At 37.0% G+C, this 27,794-nt stretch overlaps 1 protein-coding gene and 1 pseudogene across 6 annotated transcripts in view; both read left to right on the top strand.

The window, feature by feature from the left end:
• Positions 1-27,794, top strand: part of LOC145484986 (COP9 signalosome complex subunit 3-like) — a 227,217-nt gene that overhangs the window by 125,128 nt on the left and 74,295 nt on the right. For all 6 annotated transcript variants that reach the window (XM_081463624.1, XM_081463622.1, XM_081463621.1 and 3 more), the window contains 2 exons: positions 18,419-18,520; positions 22,923-22,994. In XM_081463624.1, coding sequence (XP_081319750.1) covers positions 18,419-18,520; positions 22,923-22,994 — 174 coding nt within the window. The remainder of the gene's footprint in view (positions 1-18,418; positions 18,521-22,922; positions 22,995-27,794) is intronic.
• On the top strand, positions 150-7,095 carry LOC145485034 (uncharacterized; annotated as a pseudogene).

Raw genomic sequence — 27,794 nt, 5'->3', positions numbered from 1 at the left:
GACACACTCCTCGCTAGAAGCAAACTCTGGAGAACCTTCCGAGTCACCGCGTGGGCTCTACGGTTCAAACACAACTCACTCACCAAGAAACATAGAACGAAGAAGAGAACAGGGCCGTTGACAACCAAGGAGTTGAGTTACGCAAGAGACCGATGGATGAGGAAAGAGCAAGCAGACCTGGAACCAAATCTAGAAAGCCTAGAGTACACACAATTTGAAGCTGTAGTGATGGATATCGAACAACATCTCAACAACCGTCCTTTGACATACATGGAAAGTGAAACAGGAGAGGAGCAAGTGTTGACGCCTAACACACTCGTGGGGACAAGAATCGTATACCGTAGAAGACATGGAGTTGGACGGAGGCAAAGTCACCAAGTTACATGCACGATTGAATGAGAAAAGGCAGCATGTGTGGCAGAGGTGGAAGAAGAAGTATGTTCATGGCCTTATGGAAAGTCACCGAATCAAGAGAGGCGAGAGTGACTACCCAGAAATCAGAGAGGTGGTACTCATCATCGGTGATGAGAAGAACAAAGGAGAATGGAAGAAAGGTCGTGTTCTGAAACACATCAGAGGCAGAGACGGAGTTGTAAGAGGAGTTGATTTGCTACACAAGGGAAACCAAATCCACAGGCCAATACAGCTGGTGTGTCCTCTCGAAATACGGAGCCCACCTGAAAGGAACACAGAGGAGTTAGCGGAGATTAGAGTGCAGGGGAGAACCGTTGAGAGAAGAAGAGCAGCAGTAGTCGCAGGAGCTAAAATCAGATTGATTGCCGCGGATGATTGAACTTTGAATCGTTTTTTTTTCAGTTTCAAGTGACATTGATCGGGATAAAAGTAAAATTTAAGTGATAATCAAATTTTAGGGGAGCGTGATCGAAACTGTCATGACTGCGTAGCGTTACAACCAGATGTCATATTGAGTTCTTAGATGATTAAAGATGATTGACGAGTGAAATTGTAATAAGAGACAAGTATTATGAAATAGGTTGAGAGGGGAGAGACACGAACACAACGCAAACAACACGAGGATCGAGAGAGAAACTATTTTGTATTATTTTCGTTTCGTTTTGTCATTAAACCCAGGAATTGTTCACAACATCGAGAGTCTTTTGTGTACCATACAACTTCGGGACACTATCAAGGTTATCCCATAAGTTGTATATTTCATCGTCCTGTTTATTAACCTTAACTTTTGCTGTGTTGAGTTCCTGTTCCAAAGCCTTGTTTTGTTCACACATTTTTGACAACGATTCTTGTAAACTCTGCACCTTGCAGTCTTTCAATTTCAAAGATGCTTTAAGTTCTTTCAATTCGTCTCTGAGTTAACCATTTTCATGTAAGATTCTTGCAATGGTATCTTGGATGTTGTCCAGAATTCCCTTCATATCTTTGAGACTCGTGTTGCTCGATTCTCTGACCATTCTCTCGGTTTCGGATTGCAAGGACGCCATAACCTGGTTGTCTGTCGATTTGACAAGTTTTGCACGTGGTTCCAATGTCTCTGGTGAGCTGCTATTATGCTCTTCCCATTTTCTAGTACCTGTTGTTTTAACTTTTACTATTTTGTCTGGCATTTCAAGTTACGGTTCGGGGAAGGAATTGGAGGCAGTATCAGAGCTTTTAAATTAGCTGCCACCCGCCATGACGCTCTCTCCCAGTTTTTCAATATAGTTTTGTGAAAATGAGTTAATTATTGACTTTGGAGGACAAAAACGAAAACAATGAAAACTAAAGGTGAAGAACTCATGTAAAAATTGATCTGAAAACAAGAAATTGAGTAATTTCTTTGCCGCTCGACGAAATATTACAGCACTGGGAAAGAAAGATGAAAAGACGAAGAAAACAAGCCAATTATTTTGAGATCAGTCGTATTTCAACTGTGTTAAATTAGTGGCCATTTAGTTCTTTTCTCAGCGGTTCTGTAGTAACTGAATAAGACTCCAAAAAATATTTGAATGAAGTGAATAAACTAAATAAACAAAGCACCTTAAATATGCAGAAATCCAGCATGCAAGTTACTGTTCATGTTTAAAACCTAAAATTCCCAAATACAGGGAACCAAATGAAAGAAATGCGAAAGGAAGTTCAATATCATTAAATTTTCATTCAAGCTGAGGTGAAGAAACCTATTTAAAAGCAAAAAATTGGTCAAAATTTCACAGACGTGCTTCGCTTCATGACCGTATGTTCAAGTTATTCCTCATGCTAACATGAAAGCTGAAGATTTTGCTGACTACTTTTGCAGTCATTTTAACGCCTGTGGCTTTACCAATCATTCCAAAAGTTGAATGTAACTTCAAAGTGATAATGTACATTACCATTTTTGTTTCTCAAGTCCGAAAAGCTGCTTTAAATCTTCGATCTGTCGTCAAAACTTACTTGAAAGCGCCCCAATCTTCATGTTTTCGCAGCAGTTATAGGAAGAAAAACTTCTTCACCAGAAAGTTTTGAGGACTCTGTACTCCTTGATCCTCCATTCTGAGGCCACCTAAACATTGATTTATTTTTCCTTTCTATTTTAAAGCCCAAATCAGTAATTCATCCGTGTCAGGAATGAAAACAAGAACTTGGAAGTTTTTAGATTTGGCCCGCAACGCGCCATGATTACCTGCACTTTTCAAGCGCGCGATTTTAAGAAGAAAAACCGTCTTTCTAGGACCCCTAAAGTCCTCTAAAAATATGCTCAGAAAGCCCATTCTGATTGGTTTATTTGTCCTCGAGAACAATAGAACAATAGGAGAACCAAAAAGTCTTCAGAGAGGGTAGGAAAGGCAATTGTCCCCACGTGCTTTTTTTTCGGGCGGTTACGGGCAGCACAGGGAAATGGAGGAGTTTTTCGCACTGGCGGTTACAGGTGGCACAGGCTTCAATGGGTTAACTCTCATCGGGCGAATTTTCACTATCTTCATGGATAAATTGCTGCCCTTATCTTATTTTTATGTTCTGCATACCACAATGAAATCAATGTGTTTCCTTGGAGTCTTTTCTATGCAAAAGCAAACATTGGTACAAAAAGCTGGAGAAATATTTATGTAAGAACAGCAATAGAAAGAGCTGGCAAAACAACAATTTTTCCCAGCGATGTAATCTGGTAAGTTGCATGCAAATTAAGAAATCTACTGTGTTAACAAGTCTAGCGTGTTAAAAAACAAAGAAGTAACTGTGTATACAATGTACAAAGCTCTACATTGTTAGCCAAATGGAAACAATGGCCATAAGCACGTTACTTCAAATCAGTTGTTTTCTTTTGTGTATACGCACGATAAGCGTGTCATGTTAGAACCATGCGAACGTGTAGCTACCATGCCGTGTGCGTGCTTTCACCTTATTTACTGTTTTCCCATGGAGGGTCACCTATGGATCCCTGAAGCAAAATATACGGTTATACTAACATACTGAAGGAAAGTCAAATATACGGTTGTACTAACGTGCTGAAGGAAAGTAAAATATACGGTTGTCAATACATTCTGAAGGAAAGTCAATAAAAGATAGGGTCGTACTAACGTACTGAAGGAAAGTAAGTAAAATATGTGGTCATACTAACATATTGAAGGAAAGTGAGTGAATGTATGACTGCAATAACGTAATCATTTATGGGTACCTGACAACAACCTCTGTTTCAAATTAAGGGAATTAATAAGGTGGACGATTGCAACACTTAACTAGCATGCCTGTTTCCTCTTACCAGAGTGATTCGCCCCAATAACAAGCTAACCTGGCCTTGTAGCTACTAATTATCTGTAACTGTACACTGTATAGTACCGTTCAAATGTAAGTAACCACCTCTTGTCTTGTTTCTAGCGATATGTGTCTCCTTTCTTGCAAGACATGTCTCATTTCTCTCCAGATGCATATTGTTTCTCTCAAGAATCACCAAAGCATTTACTATGGAATATATTACCCAAAAGAAGCTGGTGTGCTTATCAAAAGCAACTGCTAGTATGCTACAACAACAAGTTCCATCCAATGTGAAATACTGTATGTATTGATAGCTCGCTCTGTTTGCATCAAACAAACATATCAAAAGTTTGTAATGATATGTTTACATCCATCATTTGGATCATGGTGGAACATGAAATTTTCAACCATAATTTGCGAAGGAAACAACCTTGAGTTTACGAAGGGGAGGAGATAGAACAGAAAAATAGCAAGGGTTTAATACAGTACAGCACAAAAATTTTATGATTTGTTTGTGAAAAAAGAATCATGCGGCAGATAATACTGGTGATTAACTTTCATGGTGGGTAGATTTAGATCACATGCTAAGCAACATGTTGAGCAAGTGACTCAAAATTTATTCAGGATCAAAACAACTTGTGGTAAAGCCCTTGGCTTTTTGTTTGGTGGACTATTTTGTGTTCTTATGGTGACGAAAATGCAGATCATTGAATGAGTTCAATCGCCACTTCCACATGTAGTTTTTTGGTGGTTACCTTGGGAGTTTTTGCACTCAACAGAGAGACAAGTGCCAAGTGAGTAAAATCAATAGGTTTGTGGAAGTTGTCTATTTTATTGCTCCCTTAAAAATGATTTTCATTTGATTTATAACAGTAACTTTTATTGGTTGGTTCTGAATAGTGGTACTGAGTTCATAATCAATGTTACGTTTACGGCAAGATAGAAACGAAGCACAGAATGCAAAATATGTGTGTGGATGTCCTGGAGTTCCCGATGTCTTAATGTGTGTAAGGTTGGGAACAACTTGACGAATGAGAGAAATGTTTTGCTTTGGTGTCGTGTTTATCGATTTTTGTGTGGCAAAAGTGGAAGAAACAAATATATTGATTTCTGTAGGGGAATACCTACAAAATATAAGAAAGCTTCTGTGACAAAAGACTTGAATAAAACGAGATGTGTCTCAAGAGAAATGAGACTCGTCTCGAGAAAAGTGAGATGCATCTGGCGAGACTGTGGTAACTTACATGTGAGTGGTACTGTATATGTTAAATTTTCATTTTTTTTCCAATCAAATGGAAAGAGTTAATACAAAGTAAAGTTATTGGAGACTATTTTAGACAGATAAATTTCTGCTATTGATCACGCTTAAAGCAATATACATAACTCTCTTAAATATTTAGCTTGAACCTAGTCTATATACAGGGTAGTATACTGAATGCTGGTATGTAATTTCCCATATCCACGCACCCAAAAAGAAATCATGACTTAGAATCATTACAATAAATTTTAATGATAACATAAATGTCTGTAACACTTATTCTGAGAGCCCCAGAAAATGTTCACCTGGCTGGATTCCAGGTAGTGCTTCTACGATCAGCAAACATTTGAAGTCAAACAAAAAAATGGTAATCAGCATAATTTAATTCTCACCAACATATCAAGCTACACAGAAATGGTGTGTACCAATATTCACACTTCCCGTAAAACGTTAGTAAGGGGAATTTAACACTTTCCTTATCACATTAGTAATAATAATAATAATAATAACAGTAATAACAATAGTAATAATTAAAACTTATATAGCGCAATTTTCCATGATATACACGATCAAATGGGTTTTACAATTAGATGGTTAGTAGTTGGTAAGACCTCAAAACACCAAATTTACTTTTCTTGAGCAAGTAAGTAGGCCTAACTGCTTGTTTTGCCACAGTTACTTTCCTTTGTATGTTGGCACATTGTATGTTATAATACAAACCTTGTTTATTTTCAAAACTTTCTCCCGTAAGTTGACAGTAAATACAACTCTTGTTTCTACTCAGGTTTTTCCTTAGTACGTTAGTACAACGCTTGTTTTTATTCAAAACTTTCCTTGGTAACTTAGAGCTAAGTACGAACCTTCTTTCTATTCAAAACTTTCAATTGCATTCATAACTGGAAACAACGGAAATAACTCTTAAGTTTTGTTTAGAGTTTTTGTACTTACTTACATGTAGTACTTAGTACAGTTTGAAGAAGAACTAAAGCAAAAATTGTAATAAACGATTCCTTTTCTGTGCTTGGTATTGAAATGTAGAGCCATAGAGTTTATTGTCTCGGAATGTGTGATCATAGATCTGTAGAGCCGTGGAACCATGGAGCCCTAGAGCTGTAGCGCCATAGAGTTCATTATCTAGAAACATGTGATTGTAGAGCCATGCAGTTCATTATATGTAGAGATGTGTGATCGTAGAACCATAGAGTTGATTATGTGGAAATGATCGTTAATGGTAACCATGGTAACATGCCACTGTTTTGTATGTACATGCAAGAGAAGAAGTACAAAGTGATCAGTGATAAAAGCGTAGAGGTGTTGCCCTTTACAAAAACCTCTAGGGCAATATGAGGTTCATAAGACAGATGCCAGTTGGGCCGAATTTGAACCAGTGACACCAAGACAGTAGACCACTACTGCACTCCTGCATCCTATCAAGCGAGCTATCAAGGTGTTGCATGAAGACTTGAATCAATTGCAGGGGTGTATGGAAAAAAGCCCTAAGTGACTTTTGATCTCATGTCAAATTCTCCTTTTCTGTACAAGGAAAGGAAAATTTGCTAAGAGAATCTTGCAGTTTATCGGATGTCACTAAGGGTCTTTTTCCACACACCCCTTCAATTATTAACTGTTACATACTAATTATAATTAAAATTTATTACTGCACATACAGACACTGAACAAATTTGGCAATTACTCAACTATAAATAATTATTTCAATCCAAAAACAAAAAAGACAGTATTAAAGTCAATGATCCAGGGATGATATTTGTTAAATTTCAGATCTATAGCTTTAATATTCAAGCTAGAAAAAATATTTGTTAAATTACAAAGGATGTATGGGAACGCTATTACAGAGAATGTATGGGCATTTTAAACAATGTAATTGCAAATTTCTCAGCTATAAAAAAAAAATCAATCTGAAAACAAAATGGACAGTTTCAGGGACAATGATACAGAGATAATGTCTGCATAATTTCAGATCTATAGCTCTACTAATCAAGCTAGAAAAAAATATTTGTTCAATTACAGAGCATGTATGGGAACACAAGTACAGAGAATGTATGGGTACGGTCACATAATTGCGAATTACTCCACCATAACAAAATTTAATCCAAAAACAAAATGGACAGTTCAAAGTTATAATATAACAGTTATATAACAGTTATAATTTTATGTAGAATTCTTTTACAACTTTAATAAATAAATCTAATTATTAAAATATATATTTGATAAAATTCTGTGACATAAATAATATGCATAATTATAGTGTATTAGCTTAGATTTAATTTAGTTAAAATGATTAACTTTTTATAGATATAGCAAGTATTTAACCATGTTAGTGCGATGTAAAACCACTGATAAGTAGGTTGAACAGATCCCTCGTGAACTTACTAACACTGTTCGCCTCAACAATATTTTGAGGTAAGAAATTCCAGTCTTCAATGTATCTTGGCCGAAAAGAATACTTAGGATATTTGTACGTCTATAGGGTTTCCAGATCTTATAACTATTAGAGGATCTTGTATGTCCAGTAGAGAATGTTACATAATCTTCTAGTTAACCGCGCGGCCATGAGCCGAACGCGGTTCATGTTCTGCCCGTGGTTTATTTTTTGGTTTTGTCGGTGACCAGACCCAAACTCCCTCTCGGCCAAATTTTAAATCACGCAACCTGTGATGTTTTTTCGCCAAAAGCTGTTCAAAAATTAATACATGGACAATGTTAAGGATATTGTTTTCTGTCTTTTGTGTAAAATATATTTTGTTTTGGTTTTATTGAAGCGTTGGATTCCAAGGGCATAACAAATATGCTAAAAAAGGTATTACGTCAGCCATGGAATGCGCTGATGTTGCAGCTTTCACTTTCGCTACATAAAAAATAAGATCGTGTTTACTTTGCAAGTTTATTTCGGCAGAAGTGACGGTCATTAATTTATTTGCAATTTTGCGAGTATTTCTTGTGGTTTTAGGCAAATGAAGGAAAATCTTTCGCTGTTTCATCGCAGCGAGTTCGGTGAACAGAAGCAAAATTAAATATTTGCAAGCCATGCAAAGAACATATCAGAACATGCAAGAATTAGGTCATTGGTAGGGAAATAACCACTGTACTAAAGATAGCCGTGGATAACGTAATTCTTGAATTACGTGACTCGTATGACTACTTTGCTCGCCCTTTACTCATGCAAAAAAACAAATTTAATCATGACTTTTAAGATTGAAAGTTGCTGTTAATAGTGTTCGTATCTTTATGCCCATACATATCCCGAAGAAAGTTCCAGATTAAGACTGTTACGTCATCGGAGATTTCACAATGGCTATGACTGATGGTGGAATAATAGAGTTTGTGTTGAGCGAGTGATGTGGTGTCTACAGTAATCACTGAATCATCAAGGACTGCTTTGGAATATGCACTCCATTGCGACTGTAGTGCTAAGAAAACAGTTAAACTTTAAAAGCGCGGTTATAAGATCTAACAGATCTTCTTGTTTTTTTTGTCGGTGACCAGACCCAAGCTCCCTCTCGGCAAAATTTTGAGTCACAACGTGTGATGTTTATTTGCCAAAAGCTGTTAAAACATTAATACACGGACAATTTTACGGATATTTTTTTCTTTGTTGTGGGTAAAATATATTTTCTTTTGGTTTTATCGAAGCATTGGATTCAAAGGGAACAATAAATACATGTAAAGAAGGTATTACGTCAGCCATGGAATGCACTGAGGTTGCAGCTTCCAATTTTGCCACGTGACAAAATTAATAAGATCGTGTTTACTTTGCAAGTTTATTTCACCAGAAGTGACGGTCATTAATTTATTTGCAATTTTGCAATTATTTCTTGTGGTTTTAGGCAAATGAAATTAATTCTTTGGCTGTTTCATAGGAGCAAGTTTGGTGATCAGAGGGAAAATTAAATATTTGCGAGCCAAGCAAAGAACATGTCAGAACGTGCAAGGATTACGTCATTGGAAGGGAAATAACCAACGTACTAAAGATAGCCTTGGATAACGGAAGTCTTGAATTATGTGACTCGTGTGACTACTTTGCTAGCCCTTTACTCGTAGAAAACACCAATTGAATTTAATCATGACTTTTGAGAAAGAAAGCTGTTGTTAATAGTGTTATTGTCGTATCGTTCATATCATTCCTGCCCATACATATCCCGAAGAAAGTTCCAGATTAAGACCATTACGTCATCCGAGATTTTGCAACGGCTACAACTGATGGTGCAATAATAGAGCTTGTGTTGATCAAGTGTTGTGATGTCTACATAAACAAAAGTATCATCAAGGACTGCTTTGGAATGTGCACTGCGTTGCAACTGTTGTGCTAAGCAAACAGTTAAATTTTAAAAGCGCGGTTATAAGATCTAACAGATCTTCTTGTTTTATATTGGAGAAGCCTTTGATGTACTTTAAAAGTTGTACAAAACATAAGAAGTTTTGACAGGTTTTTAGATCCCTCTATCTGAGCTTAGACAGTCTTTCATCATAAGCAATGTCCTTGCCAACAATTCAACTAGAAGGATTTTGTTGTATTCATTCTAATATATACAACAAATATTGTTGATTAGGGTTCCAAGCGGGGTATGCATATTCAATCATTGCAGGAACTATAGAAATGTACCCAGTTTTGTAGCCTCTGTGCGTCTGCCAAGGGTGTGTTTGAGTAAAGCCAAAATGCGGTTTGCTTTTGTAGCAACTGATACAACATGGGTTTTCCAATTCAGGTCATTAGAGAGGGTGAAACTAAGATCCTTGTGCAAAGATACTTTCCTTAATGGAATCGAGTTGATGTCATGAGAACAATTGTTTGCTGCCCTTGATCTTGAAATTTTGACAATTTGCACTAATTACTCATTTCACATAAGCCTTGTTGAACGGGAACAGAGATGGTATCCATGGAATCAGAGTTACATAGCAGCATGTTATCTGCAAACTTTTCACTTGGGCAGGATAAAGTTTCTGGTATGTCATTTATGTACATTACAAAGTGAAGAGGCCCCAAGATAGAAACCTCTGGCACACTTGATCATGAGATGACATGTCCTCAGTCAGAGAGGGAACCATTGATGACTACTCTCTGCTTTCAATTGTGAAAAATAGAAGGAACAACTGACAAAGATCCTTCCTGAAGCAAACAAGCTATTACCCCATCAGGACCAGACACCTTACTAGCATTTAAACCGAGCAAAACCTTCTCAACATCTGACTTCTTGCAGATAAGATCGCCAATAAAGTCATCAGTTAGCGGAGTGCAAATATCAGTACTTGGAGGAGCGGCATCTGAATTGTTGAGTACAGACAAGAAGAGTGTTGAATAACTAAGCTTTATCAGCTGCAGATGTGGGACCTTCATTATTAAGCTCCACAGTTGGCAGCTCCAATTGATATTTGTTCTTGGATATGATGAAAGACCAAAACTGCTTGGTGTTTTCCAATTCAATTAACAAATGGATGTGAGACCAATAGCTCTTGTTTAGGTCTGATTTGGGTTGGTTTGTTAAACTTTTATAATTGTTCCAGTCATTTTGGTCATTGTAACTTTTGGTCGTTTGTAACTTTTGCTCTTTTCCAGAGACATTAATTTTATGCTTGTGAAGTAATCTTCCAATTTGGGAAGTTATCAAGAGAACATTTTTCTTAGGTTTGATTTTCTTGGAAGGGATGTTGTTGCGAACGGCTTTGAAGAAAAGACATTTCCATCTCTCCCAGATATCATCAATGTTTGTGGCGAAGACTAAATCCCAGGGTGCACTAGATAATTCTGTGCCAAAACTGTCTCAATTTGCATTTTTGTAGTTGAAAACCACTTTTGATGGTTGTAATGGACATTTTTCTTTGGTAATTAAATGTGAAGTTAATGATGTTGTGATCTGAAGAAGTAAGACTTTTGCCAATATCGATATCTGTAATATTTTTGGGGCTGCCAATTATTTTTAAATCCAAGATTGACTTGGAATGCGTTAGGCCTTCGTTGACTTGTGTTAAGGCAAAGTGGTTAATGATGCAGTCACAAACAAAGTCGGACAACTGATTAGGTTGAAAAGGTGAGCAGTGTTTTCCCTCCAATTTTTCCTTCGGGAGTTCCTTGGACTCCTTCAACCTAAGGCTGAGGGTCCAGAAGAAAAAACTGGGGTCCCACAGTTCACATTGTTTTAAATTCCAAGAGAACAATACAATCTTTTGGCAGGTAATTAATTTTATTGCACCACCCAGTAGAATGGTATAGGCACCCAAGAATAAATAATCATATCTATTATTCACTCAGTCTCTGTTATGTTTTTTTATTAAAAAGGAATAAAGTACTTCAGGTATTTCTCACTGATTCATAAACTAAGTCAGAAAGATATAAGCTCCAATACAAAATTCTGGTAACTCAAAAAACTTGAATGCTTCTGAAAAGAAACTTCACAACTTAAGTTGAAATTTGGTCTGGAAGTAGCTCTTTGGGTTACCAGTAGCATCTCTTTTCAAAACAGGGTGCAAGATTCAGGAAACAAATTAGTAACATCAAAACTTTTCACTTTTGCTAAGTTTTCATGGCACTAAATGTTCTTGCTGCAGTTAGGAAATCAACATCTTCAAAGTGGGGCCCAACTAGTCTTACAATCATCATCGTATTCAGCCATTCAGGATTAAGTCTGTTTCTCAGCTTGGTCTTAATTGAATTTTGAACAGAAAAACCTTGCTCACAAGGGGCACTTGATACTGAGATTACAGGACTGATCTAGCTAATTACACAAAATCTGGGTGAACATTTTTATACTTTTGGATGAGAGTGCTTGTAAACTGTTCAAAGTTCATAGCTCTGTAACTCCGTACTAGATGCTTGAACTGAAGGAACTGGTTTTTCACACCTATCTGAGTCAAGAACAATTTTGAAGTGATGACAGAGTCTGTTGAGTTGTTGGCTGCCATGGTTTCCTAACTCCCTTACATCACCAGGCAGTCTTCTAGGGTTGAAGATGATGTCAAAACACTCCAGTAGCTCTTAGTCATTTTCTGGAAACCTGTCGTGTAGGTTGTTTGTAAGCTGGTTCAGGTATCTCCTTCGTGCTGAGTTGAACCTGGTTCTAAGGTTGTTATTGTCAGCAATATCCACTCCCTTGTAGCTATTCTTCGCTGAGCTTGGAACATCACCTAGGTCTGCCAACACTTTGTTTACTTTGGGAGATCCATCAATCATCCCTTGAATTGTCTCAATGTTGAAGTGACACTGTTAAATGACAGACAGGTTGGCAACAATCTTCTGAAACAGAGGGTATGTTTAATGCCAGCAGCATTGCAGTTAGTTAGTCTCTTGTTTCCCACAAGTGAAGTGTTAGAGCCAGTTTCTGGCATAAATAGCTAATTTCTTTTCAATGGAAATGTCACATGTTTCATCAAGCATCAGTCCATTAAAAGGTGTGTTAGAATCAGTTAAATCCAAATCAACAAATTTTTAGAAACGGATTTCACTAAAAAGGTTAACGGTAAAAAGCAACAACATTTCGACCTCTCAACAGTCATTTTCAAGTTGAAAAGTAAAAGTTTTGCATGCGCCCAAATATATACAATCGATTATAAGAATGCTAATGAGACACTGACTAAAACTCTAAAATATTTACATAGAAACAATACAAGAAAATTGTGGCATGAGTAATAAAAATGTTAAGGTGATAAAAACAGTTTAAAATAAAATAATTAAAATAATTAAGTAAATAGCTTCACGCAGATGAGTCACTCTGTTTGTTCAATTTTGGTTGAAGTTTATGAATAAAAAGCATTTCAAAAATCAAACACTTGACTGTTTGATTTTTGAAATGCTTTTTATTCGTAAACTTCAACCAAAATTGAACAAACAGAGTGACTCGATCCGCACGAAGCTATTTAAAACGTTGTTGCTTTTTAACGTTAGAATCATTCAGTTCTTTTTTCAAGTTATCTTCAACACATTTGGCCAAAACAGATTCCATCTCTTGTAAAAAACCAGAAGTATCACTATATCCATTAGCAACCTGAAGTTACATTATTGGAATAAAGTTAGCAGCAATGTTGTTCTTTGTCATAACATATACTGTTGTAAGCTGGATTATGTACCTTCTCGTGATTTCCTGTGTTTCATACTCGATGTTCCTCTTGGCATTTGCAACTCGACGTCACCAAAACCTGGATCGGACCAGACCAGATCACGGATCAGATCACGGAATGGATCACAGATCAGATCACTGATCGGATCATGGATCGGATCACGGATTGGATCATGGATCAGGTCAAGGAAAAAAATTCAAGATTCAAAATTCAAAATTTTGCTGAGCAAATTACACTAGAGTGACTACTGTGAGCAGAACATTTTATTTACTTCAGGTGTGATACTCCTTTATTCCTTTATAATAATGTCAAAGGTAATAATAGGATGAACGTATGAATCGAAACACAAAAAGAAACAAAAACACACTAAACAAACCTGATGATTTCAAACAATTTCTGTTTTTGAGACAAGTCTATACCTTTACAAGATGTGAGTTTGGAATACAATATTTCGCACTGGAGTAAAACAAAACAATTAATCATTTGTCTTTTAAAGAAATATAGCTGTTTTACAAAAAATTCTAGAAATAACATCGATAGTCTGGACGATAACGCAACCCGAGAATAAACAGCATTTTAGGAAGTACGTCATGATTTTTAGAGTCATTTTTATGGTCGTAAAGAGTGGCCTTTAAATAGAGTAAAACCTTGAAATGATTGTGTTCTAGGGTAGAAAACACTTAAGAGGCAAGAACAAATCAAAACAGAATGAGGATCGTTAAGGATGGCAAAGATTAACAAGGACTGCAAATAATGAACTGGAAAAAACTAGGCTAGTTTTTTCGAGATGCGCAAACTGTGACATAGCTCCTTTAAAGCAAGTCATGTCCTTGAGCTTTTGTACTTAAGTTTTCTCATTAACTGTAGCGCCAACTGTAATGCCCGCATATGATACGAAAATGTAGCTGAGAGTTAGCTACTGATACTAACAACAATTTCAAATACAAGAATGAAGGGTTCACACAAGCTCCAAGCCAACTAACGTTCAAATATAACTACATCTGCCTGTTCATTACAATTTAAATTCATCATAAATTAGGCGCTTATGTGGCTTTTTAAATGACCTCGTGTCATTCTCTGTAATTAACATGTCATTACTTGCGTCAAATGCGGGATTTTTGTAATTTAACATATTTTAGTTGTCCACTGTTATTTTTTATTTATATCATAAACGATTTGATTGTTTTTGGATTTTTTTTCTTTAAAACTTTGTTGTTTTTTCTGTGATCCGATCCGTGATCCAGTCTGGTCCAATCCAAGTTTTGTTGACACCTTTCCAACTGCCACTTGAAATCTTTTTTCTGAGCTTGAGGTCACTGATACTTGTAATATGATCTTTCAAATTTTGGTGCCTTTCCAGGGCTGAATTCTGATCATTGTTACAGCCAGTTGTCGTGAAAGCAGTTTTCTCACTTGTCATCTTACAGATATCCCAATACATTTTTTCGTCTTCTTCTTTTAACCATGTGAATTCTTTCATTCAAGCTAGCAAGAAACCCCTCTTTTTTTGCGGGCTGTGATTCTGAATCTGCCATATTGCACTAGGCCCCAGAATGCCTCACAATTGTGCAGTAGTTCCCAAGCCTCTGCGAGGAGTTTGTATAGCAAGAGCAAGCTTGAGAAAGATTAAAACAAAAGGTGGTGCTGCAACAGTCAATTCAAAGGAGGGAATGTGGCAGGTTTGAGGGTTGAAAGATAAACTGAGAAAACAGAACAAAGATTCGGAAGTCTACTTTCATTCTCAAAAGATTTTTTTCGCAGATCTATTCAGGCTTAAAATAAGTCAGTAGTAGACGACCATCCTACATCATGTGCATCCAAGAGGACCTGTTCTTCTTGCCATTTTGGGTCCCTTTTCCATTTTTCAGCCAAACAGTGCGTCTCGGCCATGCATTTGCGTGCAAGGAAAAACCCTGTTGGATAATTGTTCTAATTTTCCAAGAGATATTGCTAGTTCTTGTGGACATTTTGAGTCATTACTCAGGGGTCCATAGAAAATTCCAATGAAGTATGAACAAGAGCAAACAGAAACCATGTCACACCACAGCTATTCAAATCTGTTTCCAGATTAATTTGCCAGTAGCAGGCGATGTCATTTTTAACAAGGAAGCAGAACTCCTCTGTCCCTACCTCCACAATCCTTTGATGTACAGTAAAGGTTGATGGCAGGATTTCGTGGTTATTATTGGAGTCATTTAGCTATGTCTCAGTAATTGCTACGACGTCCAGGTGCCCAATAGCAACGTGAGCTTGTAAGTCTAACTTCTTGTTAACAATACTGCAAGCAAAATTAAAATTGCTGTGTCTTTCAGTCACTACTCCACCACAAAGATTTGCAGAGCTAGGTCCTGGGTTTAGATCAACACTGTTCGATATAAGAAGAATTGTGTAAAATAAGTACTTGTTGAGGGACAAGGTGGCTCTTCCAAGCTTGGCTCAAGTCTTCCTTCTACTCCCAACTTTAATTACGCAGAGCCAAGTGAGTTAAGCCAGAATTTTGTCACCAAAGTGACATTTTAGGCGATAAATACAAACACATGTTGTCCATGGATGATTTAAATCCACACTAGGACTGTTTTGACGGATGAGAGAAGGTTTAGAGAATATATAAAAAAATAAATTTGAAGAGCTATCAGAATGCCTCTTGCCGCCATGTTGTGATGACCAAAAAAATCACAAGCAAACAGGGTTAGAGATGGGGTAAACAATCATTTGTTTCAAAGCAACGAAGCTAGTAGCACCCAAAAACTTGTGACGGGTGGGATGTTCTCACTAACAAGCAGTCAAAGGAATGATCTACTTAGTACAAAGATGACCATCTTAGAAACCTTTTCTTAACACACGTATTGCTGGGCTATCTGTTACAAAAATTCCAAACACATACTAATTAAACATTTTAAGGTGTGCATTAAGACACTTAATTACTATCATAAGCAAACAGACTCATAGATAGGGTAAACAATCATTTATTGCAAAGGTACAAAACTAGTAGCACCTGAAAACCCCAAACTCAATGGGAAAAATGGAAATGTTAGAGGGTAGGGGAGGGAGTGCTTATGATAGAATGGAGGATATTCGCAAGAATGAAAAGAAAGCTACTGAGAAAAGGGTGCATGCAAACATGCAAGTGTTAGTCAAAATGACCAAACAATTTTAGAACAATCTCATCGGTGATCTGCTCTATTCAGAAGCAAACCTCTAGGAACCTATGTATTCTTCATGTGGCACTTGCATGACAAGCTGTCTTATCACAAACTAACGCAACGGGAGTGGTACGATAATCATGTTAATATTACTGACATTGCAAAAAATATGATACAAAAGTAAGCTTATATCAATCGTCATTCACTGATAGCAGATAGGGTATTTTCCCTTTTGTACCAATGTATTACATGTATTTATTGCACTACAAAAGGAATCATTAATTGGTTGTTAAAACTTCTGGTTAATTTGTTGATTGGGGCAAAAGCTAATGGCTGCTTGTTTGTTTAGAGTATGTGTTACAATTTCTGGTTCATTTGTCATGCAAAGTGTTGAAAATACCAAAAATATGTATATACAGTGATGGCTGGTTCATTGTAGGTTGGTTTAGTGTAAAGGGCAACTGAAGGTCACCCAGAAATGCAAGTTCAGTGAAGAAATATTTTCACTTACCGTAGACAAAATTGTTATTCAGAGTAAACTATTTTTTTGCTAGTCTGAACAAAAATTTTGTGATTAGTGAAACGAAACCTTCTAGACGTTAGTGGCACTTTTTGGGTCTGGTAATTGTTGCTAATTGGGGAGTTTGTAGTACAATTGTTATAATTTTTGTCAGTTATCAATATTGTGTGCTTTTTTGTTTTTTAGATGTTTCTGAAATTAAATTAAAATAAAGCACAAATTATGTATATCAACAACTGATCGGTGAAATATCAGCAGACTTTCTTGAAAATTTTGTCTGAAATGAAACTTCACAAAGTTTCCTGACAATTCTTGAAATTATTTTGTTAGCCTGCAGAACAGGTGGATTAGCAGGACAGAGAGTGAAACGCAATACCTGAGCGCGAAGCACGAGACGAAAATATCCGCCTGTAGTCACACCATTATTTATGCTCTACAACCCCCTTGAAAATGATTGGTAAGAAAGGATGAGAGAGAACAAAACAATTCAATTTATTGGCATGCAAAAATGTCTCAGGTAACCAATTTACAAATGTATACATGACACAAAACAGTCAACAGACGTGAACATCTAAATTTAGCTAAATTTAAATCATGTGCTGCCAGAACAAACAAAGGAGGTATAAACCTAAACATCGAGCTCAGGAGAGGAAAAGCTTGAACAAATTAAGGATGTAAGAAACATAACTTTGATGACATAGAAGGGATCTCTAAGATTCTCAAAGTAACACTACAGCACAGTCTCTGGCGACGCCGGACAAAGCTAAATATGATCCATGGTATTAAATGAACAAGCCACATAACTTAACACAGTTTTAATCTAATAACCGGGCCTGGCATCACAATATAGAACGCAAGTAACCAACGTGATCACTGACATTTTCCCTCCAGAGCAAATAACTAAAAAGAGATAAAACATACATTTCTGCAATAGAACTAGTTGAGGCAAGACAAACCACACTTTATAATTCGGCACATGGTAAATTACAAAGGTGTCAAACTTTACAAAGCAGTAGATAACTGCTGAAACCATACAGATCATGCAGAGCTCTGACCTCTTAACAGACATCCGATGGCTCTACTCTACTTTTAAAAAAGTCTTCCTGATAACACAACAACATTAACCGTCCTCCAGAAACAAGCGAGGAGCAAAATAATAGGTCAAGAGGCTGGATTTTAGAAGAGAAAGGCAAATGTAGAAATGTCACAAGCCATAGGAGTCCGCGTAGACTTGTCACCCCAATTTAACACATTTTGTTTTTTCTCGCTACTGACGTCATGTGGCTTCAAGCAACCAATCAGCAAAATCCGTTCGCCAGGTGAGTGGTTGGAAGAGTATAAACAATGGTGTGACTACAGGCGGATTTTTTTGTCTCACGCTTCAACCTCATGGTCGCGCTCCACGCTCGTGTATTGCCTTTCGCTCTAGTGTTTTGCTCTCTGCCACGCTAATTCATCTGTTCTGCAGGCTAGAAATTTTGCTTGCATTGTTTATTTTGTTTGCATTATTTTTGCACAGTACTGTAGTATAGCTGTAGCATGTCTGCAACAATTTCTTTCGCATATCTTCCATCCTACCCAGGGGGTGTTAATCTGAAGTAAATATTTGTTTTTCTTGCCCCAGACCTTGTCAACCGTAACTCATTTTAAGTTCAGCATTTTGAAATAATTTAACCATTACAGACCTCACACTACATGTAGTTCAATAACTGTATTATTGCGTGCCTTTTCATTTGATTTCAGCCACTAAGTTCAGCATACCATGAACTTGCATCAAGTTACTCATGCAACAACCCTAGTGAGGTGCAGACAGTGGCAACAAAAAATGAAGAGACATTTAGAACAGTAAGTACTATGGCAGACTTAGGAATTTTATTGCAATTTGATGTGACACAATTTGATTATCAGAACTGTATTTACGAAAGTGAATTGGGGTATAGAAGTATTTTCAAACTCTCTGTCACATGTGTATAGTGCTTGTGGTTGTTCTTCGAGAATCTTCTAATAATCTGTAGTAGTGGTTGGTAGATTTAACTTTTGACAGTCTATATTGGGTGATTTCAGAAAATATCCATACCTACACCACAGACAGCTTTTTTTTTAATTCTAAGGGTAAGGGGGTTCTTTGAACTGGAAATCCAAAGGCATGGGGGTACTTACGATTGGAATTCCAAAGGCATGGGGAAGTTTCCAGAGGGGACAGACAAGAGTGTGAAAGCACAAACGAACTAGTGACACTGCTGACAACCATGGAAAACATGATATGAGACAAGTGTTGATCGATCAGACATGTGTTTGCATTCATTTACCCAATGCAAAGTATGTGCCAGTGATACACATCCACAAAGAAACTGCTATAATGGCATCTACACTGTAATCAGGTGAATATCATGCATAATGCACCTGTCATTGTTAATCCTGTGGGGGTGGGGGGAGGGTTGCAGGCATGAGGTAGGAATTTGATACCTGGGATGATCCCAGTCGGGCATTTGATCGCGCAAAGAGGCCCCAGGGTTGAGAAATTTGACTTTGAGGAAAAGATGCCTGGTGATACAATTCGGACATGGTTACAAAGTCTGTCTCTCACAGCGCAAGCTGGAGGGAAAGGTAAATTTTTATTTGTTTTCATCACTATTTATCTGACACTGAAGACTGCCATCTAATCAGATGTTGTCCATTTTGATAAAGTTCTCAACTTCAAGTATACATTTGATTGTAAAACTCATTGAAATCAAATTCCACCCTAAAAGTCAGTACAGTTTTATGTTAAATGGAGCTAGCGAGAACTTTTTTGTTTTTGATACTTTGATTGATGTCAGTTTACCCAACGTGGCAATTTTGACAAATCCCCACCCCCCCCCCCCCCTTGTGGGATTTACATTGATAAGTGCATAATATTGATGGGCATAATATTGATGGTAAATAAGGCAGGATTTGCCCGTGCATTTTCAAATTCCCTCTAGTACAAAACAATGAAAATGTTTATTTCTTTACTAGTAAAAATCAAAAACTTGTTGAAAAATTGTGACTGAAGAGTAGGAAGCTTTAGTTCCAAAGCAATTAGTCACGAATGCGTTCAACCATATTGATAGCAAATTTTGAGTCCTGTAGACAGTGGTTTGACTGACCGAAAATTATGAGCAAAAACTTCCAGGAAGATGGCAAAGCGTAATACCTCCCTCGCTGGAAGTTGTAGAGAGCCAAACAAGAAATTCCAGAGGGATGACATAAAAGACAGAAATCTGGAAGGGAGGAGGGGTTAAGGATTTCAGAATTTGAAAGGAATGGGAGTAGAGCATTTTGCAATTTCTGATAGCAAGAGGTTAGGTATGGATATTTTCTGGAATTGCCTATTAATGATGTTTAGCATTAATTTGGTTCATTAAAAAGTCTTCATGTGATCTTTGGACATTGTGGAGTCCTCTAGATGCCCTTCAAAAATGTTATAATGTCTGTGTCTTTAGGACGTTTGCATGTTTTCCCACCTTTGCGGGTGTCCTGTGAGAAAAAATTTGTATGCGTGCTGGTTTCAATAAAACCCAAACAAACTATATATTAGTAGAAAGCTTAATAAATGTAGTTTATGATAGAAATACAATTCAAGTGAGTTTCTCTTTTAGGAAGTGTCAGGAGCTAGTAATACGTGAAATGACCGAGGGTTCTTCTATTGAATTTATCGGCTATCGGATGCCAACACACAAGCAAAATGGCTTGACAGTCTTATTCACAAGGCATCAATCAACAAAAATGTGTCAGGCTTTTTCGATATTCTGATTGGTTGTCTAGATATCCACATCTAAAGTTGGAGTAGCTAAAAATATGCAAGACGTGTTGCGTAAATGGACACCACAGGAAAAATATGTTAAATATCCAAATTTTTCGACACACTTTCATTTGTCATTATCCCGGAAATGTTCTGGCGAAATTTCACGAAAATCCATCAAATATTTTTACCCTAAAAATTCACTCAAAGTGAGTTTATTCCTCCCAAAATCAAATGCGAGATTTTAGCTCGTAAAGGTTTGTAAACAACTCACGCCATGCCAGGAGATTATCTCGCCTTATGAAACCGCAAACCAGTGGAACAACAGGACCTCCTAGCGTCAATGAAAATGGATCAGGATTTCCCAGGAAGATCATCACGTTGTAACACATTTTCTATCTCGCTGTCGCATTGACGAGAAAGGCACTAAAATGGGTAAAGTTGCCAAAGTCAAAAGAACAAATAAACAATATAAACAATACCAAATAACATGAAATGTGAGCTCCAAGATGAGCATTTGCCATGAAAATTTTCCCTGGCAGTTTCACCATTTAAGCAATTATGACACCTTCCTAGTTTATTGACTTTATTTCAAAATGCATTTTTTCTAAATAACTCAGTCGCTTTTGAAATTTTTAATATTTTCTTATTGTAAACTTTAGATAAAATGACTAACTTAAATTTTGTTAAATCAAAGAAAAAACGATTTTTGTGCCCTTGAAGGTGGGAAGTAACCTTAGCCCATTGACGCCTACGTGACCATAACCACCCATGACGAGCCTTGGCCTTTGTTGTGCTTCTGATGTCATCACCTTTGCTCAAAATTGGCCACACCTAAACTCAAGTTCTGCAGCAGGAAAAGATCCAGTGATACCCAGATCAGGGTGATTGGGTCAATTGAGCATGAAATTTGCACAAAAATGCTTAGGAATTTGAGTGAAAAACTCAAAGCAAAATTTCGCTCAACTACACTTGGCTACTCCCTGCTAAGAATTTCCTGTCTTGATGATGCTTTCTCAGGAATTCTTCAACTGGAAGCAGGCCTAGTAGAAAAAAAAGATAATAAAAGAAACCAAAAAGCCTAAAGATGTGATTTGATTTGTACATGCCCAAGTAAAAATGTCATAAAACACGATGCTAGTGGAAGAAATTCATCCCCCCATGTTGCAAATGCCCTTTTGGGTAGATTAGAGCTAATGTAGCTCATAGAAATATCTATACAAATAAATATGTGAAAGATCATATAAAATTATTTGAACTGTGGAGAAAGATATGAAGACAGGATTGATCATTGCAGTTATGCACGCAACTTAAGCAGTTGTAAAATTAAAGTCTGAAAACAATTCGGGCCTGAACGGGATTCGTACCCATGACCTCTGCTATACCGGTGCAGTGCTCTACCAACTGAGCTATCAAGCCATTTGGGAGCTGGTCAGTATTTGAGTTCATAACATACCCGTAGATGATGAAGAATACAAATGAATATATGAAAGATCATATGTTTGAACTGCAGAGGAAGATATTCTTCATCATCTATGTGTATATTACAAACTCATATACTGACCAGTTCCCAGATGGCTTGATAGCTCAGGTGATAGAGAACTGTACCGGTATCGCAGAGGTCATGGGTTCAACTCCTGTTCAGGCCTGAATTTTTTTCAGGCTTAAATTTCACAACTGCTTCAGTTGTGTGCATACATGTAACTGCGATGATCAATCATGTCTTCAGAAATATCTATGCTGAAAATGTCAAAAATGTCAATAAAATGTGTTGTGCCAAAAATCTCCAGGTGTCAATGGGTTAAATATAGATTGTTTCTACTTACAATGCTAAGGTCAGATAATAATTTACTTGTGTCAGAAAGAGGAAAAAGAAGAGTCACCAATATCATTTCAGAAATAAAGGTTGCAGAAATATACCCTGATTTTAAAAATTGGCACAGCAAACTCAGAACGGTCTCCAACATTTTTAGTTCAAAATGTTTAAGATTAGTCAATAGAGGTAAACTTTCTTGTATAAGTGGGTTTGTTGCATTAATAATTCCAAATTTTGACATGTGTTTAATAAAATGTAACTGTTAAAGAGACATTTGAAGCTGTTGTACAGCTTAGCAAAAGGCTCCAAAAAGCAGCATTCAGTGGCATGAGGGGCCGAAATGTCAAAGTTTTAGTATTTGGAAATATAGAAGAACATAAGAGAAGTCTTCAACTGAAAGAAAAGAATGGGTCACCAGACTTCCAAGATTGCTAAATCTATGCAAAGTTGCTGCAGTGGTTACTAGTGCTATTCACAGTTGTTCATTTTATTACCTAAAGTGTGTACTGAATGCGTGGCAATTGTGAAGTGTACAGAAACAATTATTGTGGATATCTTTAGACAGTCCTATCTCTGTCAGTTTTGTATGCTTAATTGAAACTTTCTTCACTATTTGTCCTTGCATGGGTGGTATTATAAACTAACAATTCTTTAATTTTGTGTTTCAGGATTGCAATGTAGGTCTGGTTAAGCAAGTCGTAAGCTCATTGTACAAGAAAAACATCCTGAGGCTTACTAAGGTTCTTCTACATAATATTATGTAACCTTAAACTGTGTAGACTAGTTGCAACATAGAATAAGAAAAGGTCAAAATAGTTGGCAATTGAAAACTAAAAAAAGAAGTACCCCCAGGATTAGAAGATTATAAAAGAGCGCAACTAAGAAACATTTCATGACTTGGACATAATCTACAATACACAGAAAACCACTTTGATAGTGGAATGTGTTGGTATATTGCTGGCTTTTTATTCCCAAAAGAAACTCTTGTTTACATCTAATCCTTTGTGTTGTTGTCAAAAGATTGTTTTCTTTTGTTTTCAAAAGTAGTTTAGATGTTTTATCATAATTATTGTTCTCCGACCTTATCATTATGCAGATGTTAACATATTCTTTCAAGATCATAGAAGGGCATTTCATTATTATTAAGTGTTATTTCCCTTATGAGTACATTTAGCCATTTTTTAATTGCCGGTTTTCATGTGACGTCATCATTTTCCAAAACTGAAAATTTAGTTTCATCAAATGTAAGACTCTCCAATAACTTGACGTTTTACAACGTTTAAAGTGTATATGACATGAAAAATAATTTCTGCTTATTTGAAAGGCCTTTTTAAAATACAGCATTTTTCATTTTGTAAAGGAGCACATTTGAATTTCCAAGTTTATGTGTAGTGTGACATCAAATGGCGGCCTGAGAAGGCTCTTGCGTAGGTCGAAGGATGAGTCATCTCATAAGTTTTTGCTAACCGAACTGTTCTTTCTCTAGAAGAAGTGTTAATTTCAATGTGTTGGAGCTCCAGAGTAATAACTTTTCGTTTAAATAGCAAAACTCTATGACAGATGTTTCTGTTTCTTTACTGCCGCCATGTTTGTGTCCCTCTGTGAGGCAACAACATGGCATCTCCATACAAAGCTCTATAAATTTGGGTGAAACACTTCTCCAAATGATGCGCGAATGAAAACCGCACAGACCTCAATCTTGGCTAGGTTGTGTATATAACAATCATCCCTTGAGTTACTTTATTGAATGGTTATGATATTTAAACTTGGAAAATATTATTTTTCAAGTTGTAGTGGTGGAATGATTTCACTCCACTTCTTCACTCCTTCACCCCTTTACTGACCTTCCCTCCTTCACTCCTTCACTCCTTCACTCCTTCACTCCTTCACTCCTTCACTCCTTCACTCCTTCACTCCTTCACTCCTTCACTCCTTCACTCCTTCACTCCTTCACTCCTTCACTCCTTCACTCCTTCACTCCTTCACTCCTTCACTCCTTCACTCCTTCACTCCTTCACTCCTTCACTCCTTCACACCTTCACCCCTTCACTCCTTCACCCTTTCACTCCTTCACTTCCCGTTAGGCATTTGGAAACCCAGGGGGGGGGACTCCCATATGAAACAGCAAGGGATGCTTGTCGGAAAATATGAATTTAATTCCTAAGGGAGACTGATGGGCACGTTGCTTGAGCTTCATTAGACCCCGAAAAGATACCACTCAAAACCGAAGAGGTTCAATCACTAGCCACTGTTCAAGAAAGGATCCTGCGTGCACTTGTAGACCCGACTCGCGTACTCAAGAGATCAGCAAAAATCAAGCCTGACAACAGAAATTAAATGAGAGCGTTTCTTTTATTATCATTTCCTCGAGTGCACCCTAAAGGATACTTTGACAGCTAAAAATGGTGATGTTTCGTCATCAACACCCCAAGTGAGACCAGAATCCTTGATTTGTACCGAGAAGATGAGCATTCCCGACATTTTCATATTGGAGTCTCCCCGGGTTTCAAACATCAGCCGTCTAAGGTCGTTTTTACAGTCGCTTGCAGCCTGTCAAGTTAGTTATTTTCGAGAGGTAGAAGGTAACGATTTTTTCATTGTAAGGAAAATACTCATGGTTCTTCCTTAGTAATTCAATTCAGGGAAAGTCTTTATGGTTTTTCCTTCACAAACCTACGTGATATTGTAAGTTCGAAAGCAATCGATATAAACGAATGATTAAAGGCTCCAGACAATTTTTCTACCGCAAGAAACAGAAAGACAAATGCTACCTTTCGGTAGATGATTTCTCAACAGAAAAAGAAAAAACAATGAAGAAGAAAAGGAAAAATAATCATTAGCCACCACCAGGATTCGAACTCCCAATGTCTTGCCTGGCGAGCCAGCGCTTATCATATTGTGCTAACTGTAAATAAGTTACCTGAGAGCTAAAATATTAATTATTTATTTACGTACCACAGGCTCAAGTGTTTCGCTCAGTCTTTACCTCACTTTTGACCAAACAAAATGATCTTGCTGTTTTTGACTACAGCACAAGGAAGACATGTACAGATACATACAATGTAAAACGTCTAAGCAGGCACGAGTAACAAATAGTTTCTTAACATTGAACTTTTCATTTTGCAAATATCACAACACACCCCTGAATGAAAAAACGCTTTATGAGCTTGTTCAAAAGCTAGACTGCCTTCACATCACTAGTAGTTCCTTAATGAGCAATGCCTCACTACACCCTTTCTTAATTTATTTTCCAAGTTCAGTGGCTCACAGCCACTTTGATTGTGGGATAATGCAATTATTCCATAATCTCATATAGTCGGCGATTATCTTGAAGTTATAATAATTATGAGAAAAACATATAAAATTAGATAAAGGAATAATGTAGAAAGACAAATACTGTAAAGACTCATGTATAAGCCGCATCTTTTTGCTCAAGTTTTGGGCCAAAAATCATGGGTGTGGCTTATACACCAGACTGTTGCCACCTTATCTTGTGTTTAAACAAAAGACACTTCCTAAGAACTTGAACTTTCCCAAAGAGGTTGTTGGGTACTAAATGAAGTAAGGTACTAAATGACTGTGTGGTTACCTAGCAAATGTTTTGCATCATTCTCCTGTGTTTTATTTTCATTCAAATTCCGTTGTTTTCATTCCAACTGTGGGCTTTAGCAATGAAGACAACTGTTGTCAGTCACAGGGAGTAGGGAAATTGATTAAAGAGAAGCTTTTAAAAGGTATTTTCAGAGTTGATTAACTTATTAATGTCACAGCAAATATACAACATTAGATTTCGTCAAGTTTATTGCTAACATCTGCGAACAAACAAACAACTTTTTTTACAAGAGTTCTTTTTTGGAGTTCTTGTTTTCTTGAAAATCATGCTTGAAAGTTGGGGGTGTGGCTTGTACATGAGTGTGGCTTATACACAACTCTTAAGGTAGTAAAATCAAAGGAGACCTATGGCCAAACTTGTGGATTAAGTAATCTGGAGATGAAGTATGTTCGTGGACTTGCAATTATTGGTGGATTATTAAATGCTGTTAAAACAAGCGGGTTTGTACCATGCAAGGTCACACTTACCTCACAAAGTGTGGGCTTTTGTTGCACACACATTACAAAGACATACATCCAGAATAGCTGAGGTGGCAAAATTGCAGCTGAACATGGAGTGGTAAAGACTAAGGGTTCTTGGGTCACAGTCAAAGGACACTCCTGCCAACAAAAAGCCACAGAGTACTCTCTCTCCACATAACATACATCAAAATAAGTAGCCTTATTTGCAAACATTTTCAGTGTTGATACAAAAAATCTGTCGACCTATAAATACGTGTTCCAACAAGCTTATAGGGGATTTCTTTACCTTTGTTATCTTTTCAATCAGAAAGCAAAAGTATAAACAAAAGCCAGGGTAAAAATCATTTAAGCTTATCAAAATCAAGTATTTGGGAACTTTTTACCAAGTTTATCTGCATTTCACATCCCACTCAGAGTTCAGATCAATGTACTAAAATAAGCAAGACAAGTATAGAGAACACAACTTTAATCTAAACTTAACTCGATGTCAGTTGAACATGGACAACTCAACATGAAAGTGCTATAAACTGCAAAGCTGTGAACAAAGGTTTGCTTGATTGAACGTTGGATCTCACAGGAGATCTAATCAGCCAAACTTGGAAAGTAAAACGATAATAAGTCAAAGACTACTGCAAGGCTGACACAGCGTCGTATATTTAAAACAATATTTCGGCTGGCCTCAGGTTTAGATGTTACTAAATTATAAAAATGAAATTACAATATTATATAACAGTGCCGATGTTTGTACTGTTTTCAATGGCTGTTTCATTCATTAAAAATAGTTCGTTTCGCTCATATAAGTTCATTAAGGTCGTTCGCTAAGACACATTCTCATCAAAGCTTACCACATTAACATGAGATTTACTCATTTTCAGGTCCCTTTCCAGCAAACAAATGCTCATATCCTGGTCATTTTTTACGTCTGGACGACTCAAATGCTCCTGAAATTCAGCCTTCAAGTTGGCCATAGTACTAATTCCAACATTTGAAGTCAACTCCACTTCACTTTGGCAAAACACCTAATATTATTGTCATGTAAAAGCTACAAAATCATCAATTTCAGGCTGGCAAGATGCACGCTTTGAATAGTAACCGTGCAGCTGCACGGTTACTATTCCAATATGGCGTCGGGCTCGATTACTATTCCAACATGGCATTGGGCTCGGGCGTTCTCGTTTGGGCCGACTAATTACAAACACTGTCTACACCTGAGTGAGTGAGTGAGTGAGTGAGTGATACATTTGCATATCGGAGTCCCCACAACAAACACGTCCCTACGCTTTGTGTATCCACAAGTTTAAAAATAAGAAAAATGAACTGGTTTCAGCTGCGAATGTATCAAATTAAAAAATAAAAAATGCAAATGACTGCAATGAGAGAAGCCTCGTAGCTTTAGCGATTTCAGGAGGGAATTGATGCACAAACTATATATCCCCACTGATCCATTCCTGCCAGTTGTTCAGCAT

This window comes from Orbicella franksi, chromosome 4, assembly GCF_964199315.1.
Source record: "Orbicella franksi chromosome 4, jaOrbFran1.1, whole genome shotgun sequence".
Taxonomy (NCBI): Eukaryota; Metazoa; Cnidaria; class Anthozoa; order Scleractinia; family Merulinidae; genus Orbicella; species Orbicella franksi.
This window is presented reverse-complemented; position numbering and strand designations above follow the sequence as displayed.